The sequence below is a fragment of the Numida meleagris genome, chromosome 1 (genome assembly GCF_002078875.1).
Source record: "Numida meleagris isolate 19003 breed g44 Domestic line chromosome 1, NumMel1.0, whole genome shotgun sequence".
NCBI lineage: Eukaryota > Metazoa > Chordata > Aves > Galliformes > Numididae > Numida > Numida meleagris.
Window position 1 is genome coordinate 46629135 of NC_034409.1, and position 12380 is coordinate 46641514.

General features: G+C 34.8%; 1 protein-coding gene across 5 annotated transcripts in view; it reads left to right on the plus strand.

The window, feature by feature from the left end:
* The window catches only part of CFAP54 (cilia and flagella associated protein 54), a 120006-nt gene that overhangs the window by 55982 nt on the left and 51644 nt on the right, over nucleotides 1-12380 (plus strand). For all 5 annotated transcript variants that reach the window (XM_021392364.1, XM_021392447.1, XM_021392147.1 and 2 more), the window contains 8 exons: nucleotides 854-1009; nucleotides 2001-2123; nucleotides 5300-5434; nucleotides 6788-6884; nucleotides 8277-8366; nucleotides 9309-9435; nucleotides 10376-10487; nucleotides 11421-11569. In XM_021392364.1, the coding sequence (XP_021248039.1) occupies nucleotides 854-1009; nucleotides 2001-2123; nucleotides 5300-5434; nucleotides 6788-6884; nucleotides 8277-8366; nucleotides 9309-9435; nucleotides 10376-10487; nucleotides 11421-11569 (989 nt within the window). The remainder of the gene's footprint in view (nucleotides 1-853; nucleotides 1010-2000; nucleotides 2124-5299; nucleotides 5435-6787; nucleotides 6885-8276; nucleotides 8367-9308; nucleotides 9436-10375; nucleotides 10488-11420; nucleotides 11570-12380) is intronic.

Sequence of the window (12380 nt, forward strand, 5' to 3'; positions counted from 1 at the left end):
AAAGGGAAAGAAAGATGTTGTTACCTTTACCTACTCAGAAATCTTAGCATGCAAAATTTCCACTCCAACCAGTATGAAGGTAGCTATCAAGGCATTATAAACTACATAGATAAATTCAGAGGGCAAAATTAATTCAAGACAAATGGTTTCTTTTAGAATCACTAATACAGTTGCTTTTGTTTGTATACTTCTAACTGTAAATTTGTTGGTGAAGGTCAGCCTCTTCTCCCAGGTAACAACGACAGGACAAGGGGGAATGGCCTCAGGTTGCACCAGGAGAGGTTCAGGTTGGAATTTGTTCTTTGTAAGAGTGGTGGTGCATTGGAACAGGTTGCTGGCAGAGGTGGTGGAGTCACTGTCCCTGGAGGTGGTTAAGGAAAGAGTAGATGTAGTAGTTAGGGACATGGTGTAGTGGGCAATATTGGTGGTAGGTGGGCAATTGGACTATACGATCTTCGAGGTCTTTTCCAACCTCAGTGATTCTATGACTTTATGATTTTTTAAGCTCTATCTTACTGCTTACACTGCTTTTTAAACTGCAATAATCATAGAATCATAGAATGGTTTGTGTTGGAAGAGAACATTAAGATCTTTAGTTCCGGCCCTCCTGCTATAGGCAGGGACACTTCCCACTAGACCAGGCTGCTTAAAGCCCCATGCAGCCTGGCCTTGAATTCTTCCAGGGAGGGGGCATTCACAACTGCAATGGGCAATCTGTTTAAGTGTCTCACCACCCTCACAGTAAAGAATTTCTTCCTAATATCTAGTCTAACATCTGTCTTCTTTCACTCTCTGTAATGATTTTAATCAATGGTACTTATATTTGAATCTTTTTTTTTTTTTTAATCTACAGGTTGATAGATTAGCAGAATGTGAACGAATGACTGTGGCACTTGAACTTAGTAATTTCTTGAATGATGCAAGTTATGCACTGCAGTCAGTTGTACAATGCTATGGTCTCCTTGCTCCAATTATTTATTACAAGATTTCTGCAGTGCCAGTAGTTCAGGTGAGAGCGTTTAAAACAGAGCTTCTTGCACCCAATTCCTGTGATTCAATTTAAACTTACATAGTGATTCAATTTAAACTCAAAATGAAGTGTACAGTAAGGCAGCCAAATATCTAAGCTTCTATTTCTAGAGAAGCCGCTGAAAGAAAAGCCTTTATTGGTTTTATATCTTCCTAGTGCATATGTTCAGTGTAAGCTGCACAGATTCTTCTCTGATATGCTAAAGTAAATTCAGAATATTGATTGTTTCTTCAGGATGATTCATTGGTATTTTTAAACTAGAATGTGCTACAACTTCTACTTGTATGCCATTTGCAAATAGCAATTTTGAGGAAAGAAAGCAGCTTTCTCTCTCTTTCTCTCTCTCTCTTTTTTAAATGTTTGTTTTATGTACAGTTTTGTCCTTCAAAAAGAAGGGTGTTCAGTGTTTTGATAATGCAGTCTATAGTTTTCAGGCAAGTGTCCCTTTCCAGAAGCAGACATCTTCTCCTTGAAAACAGAGTACCTGAATGCTTTTCTGTCATTTCTAAAGCAGCAGGCATGTTTTTTAGATTTGACAAGGATACAGAAGACACTTGCAACATTTTTATGGTTCTTTATTTTTAGAACATGCTGGAAACATTTTTCTTTCTTTTAAAATTCTGAGCAGCTCAATATACTTTTAAGCAGTCCTTTACTAGGAGTATGTCATCTCACTGAACTAAACATTCTTTGATTTCATGTTAATTAAATCAGCAAAAATATCCATCATGTATCCATAATTTAATATCTAAGATATTGTGTGAACTTGTCAAGACTGTGGATGAAACTTTGACACTATTAAATTCAATGGAAATTTTATTATTAGTTTTTGTAGAGCTAGCATTTCATCATTGCTGCTAGATTTTAAAGTATTTTTAAAGTTCACCATCAAAAGCAATATACTGAACAGAAGTACAAACTTGAAATTGTGTTGCAGATTCAAAACTTTTTTTAACCCTTATATTTACAGATTCTCATTAAGTGCTTGGCTGTCCTTCAAGAAATTCCATGTGCTGCTTTGCAAACCAGACAGGCAGGATGTTATGAGAGTATTCAGCATATGGTAGCTTGTACTTCATTTTATACAGCAAAGGTATGGTATAAATTATTGTGCTTATAACTTTGTTTAAGATACAGCTCCTCTAATATAGAAAAAAAACAGCTGTGATCTCTTCAGATATTTCAGCGTGATGTCTTAGAGAATTGGCACTATTAAATAGTACGGAAATATTTATTCACATATTTGCATCAGTACATTTTATATAATAATGACATTTAAACTTTTTAATAAAATAATGTTAATTCTTTGCAAAATAGATGGTAATTATTAGTCTTTGATGTGAAATCTGTATTTTATGTGATCATGTGAGTTTTCATTTAAGGTAGGATTATTTTCAGCAAGGCACATATATATAAACCTAAAAATGTATTTACTGCAAAGAGGTCATATTTTTAGTTTTAATTATGTTAACATATGTATTCCATTTCCTAATTAGATATAAGAGATTTTATTTTATTTGGTTCCATTAGTTGATAGCAACATAAACATGTTGATTTTTAAATGTAATATATATCTGTAGATGACGTTTATGATTCAGATAGTAAATTTTGTGAGATTAGGAGAAACATAGTACTTGTAGGATATTTTACTCACAGCCGTGTTAGAGTCAAAGTACCTGCCGTGGCAAATGTATGGCCTTGAAAAAGCCAGATTTCTCTGTCTCTGAGTGCACCTCAGCAACAAGTTCACACTGAAGCTGAGCTGTGGCTGCTGCTTTGAAAGATTCCCCTGCTTTGGTGATCCCTTGCATGAGTCGTTATAGGAGCTGGATCTCTGTACTCACCTTGAAAGATCAGATTTTTAAAAAATGTATAAAGTCTGAAAATTAATACAATTTTCTTGGCCTTAATTAATTAATTGTTTCATGGCTGTGAGAACAGTGTCAGGGCACAGAGAGGGCTGAGAAGCTAGGAGCTGAAAGCAGTACCATAGCCAGCAGGGCAGCAACTTGCCAACCAGGCCCACTGCCCCAGCCAAGGTGTAGGGCAGGCCAGAGGTGGTGGTCATGTTCAGTCCGGGGTAGAGATCACTGGAAAAGCTTGTGATGGGAAGGCAGGTTAAGCTGAGAAGTGTGCAGGTCAGGATGAGGTCTGATGAGGGAAGCCAGGGTCAGGCACAGCCCAGCAGGTGGGTCTGCCATGATGGGAGCAGTCTGAAGTCCAGTTGAGGAGTCAGGCCATGGGTCAGCTGTCCAGATCAGTGGATCCATGGCCAAGAACAGGCATGACTTTGAGTATGCTAGAGATTGGAACTCCAAGACTCTATCTCAGGCAAGGAATGTACTCTCAGGCCTGAACTGAAAGGAAGCTCCTAGGCCCATGGGGAGAGGGCTTGGGAGAAGGTTGTCTGTAACCTCAGAGCTGTCCACTCAATGCCAACATACTGGAAGTAAGGATTTGTGGCACTAGGAAATGTAATTCTGTTGTACCTGAATCACTGCTGTGGCATCATGACTAAAGAAGCTATTACTATGAAATATTTATACACTCATCTCCAAACTTAGTACTAAAAGGTTGTTCATTGTAGGATATCTGACTTGTCAGTATTTAGGAACTTACCAAGTGGATGACACACTGGTGTAAAAGTGAGCCCAAATTCATTAAAAAGTAGAATCAATAATTCCAAGAAAATAGTGTATTGTTATATGATGATTTTTTGGAGGTTATCAATCAGACATTCACAACAGATGGCTGAAATCTGAGGAAGCACTTGCTTGAGGAAGCGCATTTTTAAAAAGATGTTTGAATCACCTTGTATCTCAGTTTGCAAAATAACTTTCATGCAGTAACATTCCTTATCTAGATCTATTTGGAGTTGAACTAACTGATGAACTCATTATTTTCTGTTTGAGAGTGGATATGGCATGTCCAATATCACTGATTCTCTTTCATGTCTTTAATCCTGAATGCCAATTCAAAATATCAAATAGATAAAGCTCAATTTCATCATGAGTGAAGCAATGCTGGTTCCAGGATCAAAAAAAGTCTGACCCATAAGGCATCCAATATCTCTCCCTGCTTTCAGTGACTTTTCGGGAATTTCAAAGCCCTACTGTCTCTTGTTTCAGTGTGTGTATAGTCTTCTGCCTAGACTTTAGTTAATATGTTTGCAAAATATATATTATTTAAATGTCCTGAATATCCTAATTTAGTGAAGACAATATTCCATTACTGGTAAGCGTTATACCAGTGAAGATGCTTCTGCTAAGTCTGTTACAGTAAAATCTGTTTTCAACAAGTACAATACTTATATTCTTATGTAGCTCCAGTCTTTAATACAGCTGAAATAATAATATGATCTACAGATGTTTCCTTGTGACTTCTTCCGTACATCTCTTATCGGTCCCCAAAAATTCTTTATTTTTCTTCTTTCCTAGCAGGGTCAGCATATTTTACAAGACTAGTTACCTCGAATCCTTCTATATCAGATCATGCTTTTTCTTGGAATCTTAATATAGTGCTTGTTTGTTGTTGGATTCCCAAGTTAAATAACTGTCTGTTGGTGCTGCAGACTTTTTTCCTTAGAGACAGCATTGTGACGGAATAGCATGCAGAAGAGCAAACAGAACAACTTAATTACAAAAGTTTCTAACTAATCCATTTTATAAAGTTTTCTGCTGAGTTCCAGTCAGGCTGTATACAGTTATTTTCTATTCCAAAGCCAAACATCTTAATTTGAAATTACAGTGTGTATAGTAGAAATACTTGACCTTTAAAGCTCTAATTGAGAAAGATGAAAACAGCTAAAAAACATAACCCATAATGTTCAGTTACAAACTTCATATTTTTCAAAATAAATTTCACGGCTCTATTTTATTAAATAAGTTTTACCAATACAGTCTAGTTTTTCAAATGTGCACTTGATACCACAGAGGTAAATGAGGATAATGTAGTTACCTTTTATACTCTTTGATAGCAGTACTGCCTGAGAACAGGGAGAATATCAAGCACTGTTATAGATACTTCTAGTTAAGTATTTCTAATCTTTGAGGAACAGTCGATGGGTAAGCAGAAGTAGAATACATAGATTATCTGCAATTCCAAGTATTTTACGGCTCCATAGTCCTGTTGTTTTCTTAAAGGAAACCTAAGTATTGAGTAATTAATGTCTATTTATAATATTCATACGTTTTGTCAATTGTAAGTAGATAATAATTAAACATGTGTTATGCAAAACAAAAGAAAATGTAACTGGTGATTCCTTAATAGGTTCTACGATCATGGAAAGAATATGAACTAGCAGTAGTTATTATTAACTATGGGAAAAAATTGTTGGATTCCTCACAAACAACCTCATCTGGCCAGTCAGGAGCTACAGAAACTGAAGAAACACACAAAATTAAGGTAATTACTCTGATACTCATTTTTTTTCTTTTATCTCAATATGCTATTGTTTTATTTTAAAGACAATATTTATGAACTTTCTGTTTAGATTGTATGGAATAAGAGTTTCATTATAGTGTAGGAGTTCCCAAGAATACAGACAGCTGAGAAGCTTCTGTCTGTAGTCATCTGTTAGGATCAGTTGCAGACTGCAGTTGGTACAGGATCTCATTTAGTTGAAGTGGAAAGGAGTTAGCAGTATTACTGTTCAGAGCCAGATAACAGTACCAGCATTCTTAACTGATCTGCATGTATGGTTTCTGCCCCAAAAGAAATTCTTTATTGGACAGGAAAAAAAATCTGAAAGAAAGGGAGATCAGAAGTATCATGAACAATGTGGAAACAGCTTCTTATTTTGCATACCTGCTACTTGAAACTGAGTCATAGTAGGATAGTAACTTGGGAATGTGTAGAATAAAAACAAAACAACAAGGAAGGAAGAACTTTCAACCTCAAAGGCCTCTATACATAAATTATGAAGAGATGGAGTAGATTGCAAGGTTTCTTACAACTCAGGAGGAAGTGCTGATTCTATATACTTTCCTGATAGATTTTACTAGTGAGGAAATTTGAAAAAGATATACAAAAAGTAGGAATAATGAAGCAGGATGAAAAGAAGCAGTGAGAGCATGAAAACAGATAAATTGAGGAGAGGAGCAGCAAGTCAATCAGTTTACATGGATGGATTTCTGGAAAAAAAATATTGTAGGACACTGGCAGGATCCAGGACAAATGATTTTCTCAATTATTTCTTGCTGAATTTGTGCTGGCTGCTCTCAGATTCATATTAAAAAAAAAAGGAAAGAAAGAAAAAAAGAAGAGAAGGGAAAGCAATCGAAGTTCAAAGGAATAATAATATAATACCTTGAGATAAATAGAGCTAACTAAAAATTACATTTTCACTAAAATGAAAATAAGAAGAACTTTGTTTCATGAGGAAGATTTTCGTATCTCTAGGAAGTAAATAATCTACAAAAGAGCATTATTTCTCTGGAAAGCAACATATCTTGTCAAAAAGTCTGTTCAAATATGTTGTAGTAGCAGCTAGTAGCATGTGAGACTTTGCAAAATTTTTTTCATGGCAGAGCATATCCACTGACTCCCATGTGAAACAATGAAGAATAAATGATGGCCAAGATTTTGGAGCCATGCTAAAAATGTTATGAACATCAATTTTAACTCAAAAGAGGACAATGTTAAATTACCTGATAAATAATTATAAGATTTGGAATCGAATCCAAATTCCACAATTGTTGTGCTCTTTTTAGTTAAGTAAAAGCTAATTTTTTTAAAGCTGTTTATTTGATATTTCAGAACATTTCTGCAAAGAAATCCCATTTAGCTGCAATGGAAAAAGCAACAGAAAATCTAAGTGCTCTTGAATCAAATCTCCTGAAACTGACAAAACCAGGTGGGTGCACTTTTTGATCCACCTTCTCTGAGTATACGTGCGTATGTCTTAGAAGAGAAAGTACTTCTGTAACAAACAGGACAAAAACCATGATGCTAATCTGCTCCTCTGTGCACTGATCCTTTGGTTTTTGCTACTGACATTGATGCCTGCATTCCTGCAGGACAAATCACACAATGAATGAATTCTGTAACTTAACTGAAAATTACATTGATTATTTAACAAAATGATCTTCCATTCTCACTTAATAGAAAGTTAAACTAATGAGTTTATCAGTTAGGGAAGAACGTGTTTTCATTAACTGGCAAATACTTGACTGCTGAAGTCTGCTCTGTTGCCAAAATAGGATAATTTTATACCAGTCAATACAAGAACCTTCTGGTGAGACTATGCGTAACAAATAACAAAGCTTACAGCTATCCTTACAAATATGCATAGGTGATTTAGGAAAAAGATTGTGCTTGTGGATCACGCTGTTGAAAAGAAATATTGGCCAAAGGCTGTCTGTAGGACATCCTCAAAGAGAATCAATACTTACTATTCCATTGATGATAGCCTAAGAGAAAAATAAAAAAGAGCTGAACCTGCATCTTTTGTAGAAAATGGAGGAAAAAAAAAATGTTTCACACACATTGCAATTTTAAATTGTGAAATTTCAGATGTTTTCCTATTTAAATTGTCTTTGGAAAGTAAAAAATTTTCTTTGTTAAAGTACTCATTTGAAGTACTATCTTGTTGAACTTGTCAAAGAGGAGAGAATACTAACGTAGGTTGTGGCTTGACCTAAAAATGATAATTAAAAATCTGCCTATCTTCTTGTCCGTGCTATTTGATTGCACACTATTTGCATGCAACAGACTGTTGCCAGTGGAGGATGCAATTATTGATCCACTATCACAAATGGTTGTTCCAGAGTCCATTTTTTACCTCACTTTTATCAGGGACTAGCTACATTCATTTTTTTTCAACAATGGAACTTGCAAACGTCTATATAAGTGTGCTAGTAACTAATAGCATCATGTGTTAAGTTCATGCTGTACATCTTTAAAAATAACATTTGGACATTTCCTTACTCCACAAATCATCTCCTCCATAGATGATATGTATGGACCTTTTGTAAGACCTGTGGCGGACTCCAGACATTTGCTCATTAGTCTAATAACTGGAAGTTCATCAGTCACATCTGTAAGCTCTTAATACCCAGGCAGCACATATGCTTATATTAGAAGAGGAGAGCAAGCTTCTGAATTTCTCTTTGGTTGACAGTGAGAGATTTAAAAGCAAAGTGTGTTAAAGAAGGATTTTGCTAGTCTTCTGTTAATGATTCCATGTACAGTTTCTATTGAACACTGTGACTACTTGTCATAATGGATTTTATGTTTATTGATGTAGCTCGTGGATCAGAGCTTGGAGGACAGGAAGATCCTTTGTTCCTCTACCCTATAATTTCATGTTGGACATCAAACACTGCTTATCGAGAAGGTAGGATAATTGGCATCTATTTCAGCTGTAAAGGCTTGCTTTCTTTAGATGGTTTCCAAAAAAGCAATCTTTTTACTGCTTGGAATAAACTCTTAGAAACTTTTTCCTCTTTTTATGTTCATATATTTAGAATTGATTAAAACAAAGCTTAAAAAATCTTTAATATGGTCACATTTAGAAACATGATAAATAAAATATATTTATATATTTATATTTAATACAGAAAATATTAAATTTAAAATAATTTGAATAGTATTTATTTTCTAATGAACATGAAAATGAGCTCATTTTTTTAAACCTGTGCCAAGTTTTCTTTTTTTTGTTACTGTGGAATGATCTTTTAAAATTGATATACCTCATTTCCACATTGAATTTAATTACTGAAGGAGGCATTCACAAAAGATGCATGGTTTTGAAACAGGATTTAAGATTCTGGTATATGGCTTTTGCCAATACATTTTTTTTAAATACTGTAATGCTTGTACACTAATGTGGCTGTCACTGAAAAGAACAGTCTAAGTGAACAGCATGCTTTCACTTTGTTTATGCTTGCTTTATTGTGTTTTTGTTTTCTTGCATTTTCAGGCAACTGTACAATTAGACATATAAATATTGTTATTTTATACTTTTGTAGTATGCATTGTGTAATACAAAAATAGTTCCAAAACTGATTTATTAGTCCCTAGAATGCTTGTCATTCTAGAAGTGTAAATACAGTGAAATTATGATTCTGGATGCCCAGTCACTAAAATAAGAATTTAACAGCAGCTGCTGTGTATCATGTCCGATCTAACTTCAGTATCAGTACGCCTTTTCTTCACTAGTCTTCAACATAACACAAAAGTGTTCTTTGAGAGATAAATAGCTATAATTAAAGCTGAATTCAGAAACCTGTTATGTCATAGATGCAAAAAAAAGATGTTCTTTATTACTGTATTGCAGTGATGAAATTCAGAAAGAAATCACGTTTTCTTGAGTTCTTTATTCAAGTTTTGCACAAAATCCTGAATGAAGAGAAATTTCACAGTGTTCTGGAATGGGTAGAAAATGTGCGAACTCACTTGAAAAAGTAGGTCTCTGTTATAGTTATATTGAAATTTACTGCTGAGGTTCATCCATGCCACAGTTACAACAGAAAATGTGAATTGTACGTAGGTCACTCTGTCCGTGGAAATGACAACAGATACAAAAAGCAGAATAACACCATTTGATAGAGCAAATTCTCTGCAACAAAACACTCTTTTTCAGCATAACCACCACCATTAGCTGTACATTTTCACCAGCAACGAACAAGAGCCTGCATGCCACGCTCTTAACAATCTGCACCAGCAGAGGTGACCCACTGTTTCATAGCTGATATGATGTCACTGCTGCTACAAAAATGTTGCCCATTCAGTACAACTTTCACTGTGCTCACATCCAGTATTTACTCCCTAAAAATTCAGGAAACATCAATGAATATCAGTGGGTGCCACTTCTTCTGCATGGAGGAATTAAATGGCACAGGTTTGCTTCATGCAGGATTCCATGTCAGACAACACTGTCACACTGCCCCTTTGCTGCCATCAGTTGCACAGCAATGAAATTTCATAGAATATTGGTGGGAAGGTTCAGTCTCTGCTGTCATACCACCAACATCTGCTTCTGACATTGTGGGCCAGTGTAATTATCTACGAGGTGTTACTTCTAAAGCAGCCCTTGCATATTGTGGGGAACAGGAATTTCTGTTACAAAAGACCAAAAGGATTGGATATAAGGAAGTTCTCAGCAGCCTTCCATAGCTAGAATTTAGGAAAGTGAGCTAGTTGTTACCTATCAATTCAGATTTGAATAATGAATTTTGATGGTGAGCACTCCCTCTTTCTGAATGGGAAGAAAGAAAAGCTGATGAATTTACAAATTCTAGTGAAATATGTATTGCATGTGCCTTACCTGTTTCCTAAGATAACTCTTTAAATATCAATTGAGTTTAACATGATGATGATAATTTTATCGTTATTATTTATCAGGAGGAACAACCATATTCTCTGTATCAGTGAAACTCCAAGACAAAAAACAAGTTCTCCCAGTGTGACTGAGGGCACTAAGAAGTATGCTACAGGAGCTGTGGAGTTCCAGAAAGTGAGTTTTACTTCTAAATAGTCATGTTTGTCTTTACTTGGCAGCGATGTCATAAGCACAAATATATTGTTTTAAAAGCTGTGTTATAAAAACTACAGTTGGAGACATGCATAATTGCCAAAATTTGGGATAGAAACTCCAGCCCTCCACAAACCTCTGCAGTCCTAAAGCCAGGAAGAAAAGTTCACATTGGATTTGTCTGAAAGATCAACTGTTGTGAGGCATTTCGGTCAGAGTAGTGAATTCCAAAATCAATGAAAGTTTTAATCGTCCCATTTTAGAAAAACAAATAAGTTAATTTGAAATTACTTGGGTATCATCGCATTAAGAAAGAGAGATCAGTTTTGGCTTCTTTTATGCAATATGTTGTACTTTTTTTGAGTAGTTGTTCAAGATTAACTCCCTCTGCAGACATTCTAATGGTACAATAAAGGCATTTTGTTTAGAATTCTTTCAAAAGACATTTTTGCTTTTATTCCAAGGTAAGACAAATCCAAATGGATTTGTATTATTTTTGAGGAAGAGGTTTTTCCCTCATAACCCTTTACTAATGCTGTAATACTGCTAGCATCTCAGACAGATGAGGGAAAGGCTTCTGTTGGTTTTTGCATTACAGATTTTTACTATTTATAATAGTAAAAAAATCCATTATTTCTGAGATAGAAAACAGTGGCATATTCAAGAAAATCTGGAGACCTGTCTGGATCTTAGCATCAGCATTTGATGTATCCCTTTCAGAAAAACTGTAGTTTTTTCAGGAATGTTAATTATTCCTTTTCCTGCTATATTTTGAAAAGCAATTCCAGAATTTATTTTCTGTTCTGTTGTGCTACTGCATAAGCCAAACTGCTGTATACCTCAAGTAATTGATAATATAGATATAAATAATATTTGAAATTTATTTAAGTTTGTCATGGAATATTTTTTTCAAAGAGTATGGAGAAATCACCATTAAAGAAACAAGCGGCATCAGCTTCGAAGAAACAAAGAAAAGTAACCTCGAGTTCTACTAGAAAAATGCAGACTCTTAGACAGTATTGTATGAAACATACAAACATAATGAAATCTCCAGAAGCACAAAGGTAAATGAATATAAGTTGTCAGGTCAATTTACAGAAAAAACCCACAACATTTTGACTGAAATTTAGTTTACAATTAAGTGTACATTTTAACTATTTTTTTTTTTTCCTATCAAAGGGATGAATCTGGGCACATTTTACTCAGTTTTCTGTTTTGTTTGGTATAAAATTGGCTTCCAGACTACAGAACATTCTATTTCAGAGATTAACTGTAGAAGATCTTGAGGTCTTTGTATTAAGAGTATCTATATCTCTGTTGAGTTAGCTTGAGCATATTAATTCATTATGGTGTTAAACTCTGTACTATACTGCCTTTCAAACTGTTTTGGGGTGCTTAGCAGTTAGAAATCTAATAAAGAATATTTGTTTATTCCTGTATATTCCCAATTTTTATCATCCGTCTGCCAGTCCTTTTGGCTTACCTCTTCTGTAGCTTTCTGTAAGCTGTTCTTTGACAGAAACAATTGAAACCTCTCATTTTGGCAGATAATCGTATGTGTTCAGCTAACTTGGCAATAATAATACATTCAAAACCATTTAAAAAAATGTAGCATTCATTAACTGGTTCTTTGGTCACTTATGCTTCCAGCAATTAGCAATTAGAAAACCAGAAAATATTATGTGAATATAAGCAATCACATAATTACTTTTGGAAATGCTTTGACCAATGATCTCAAATAAAAGTCTTCTGTACACGATCTTCTAAATATGTACCTAAACTGTCCATTTTTCATCCTCCACAGAAAAAGGAAACTTCCTTAACATTCTTTTCATGGCTTTCAGTGCAAGAGAAGGGACATCTAACTTAACCTGT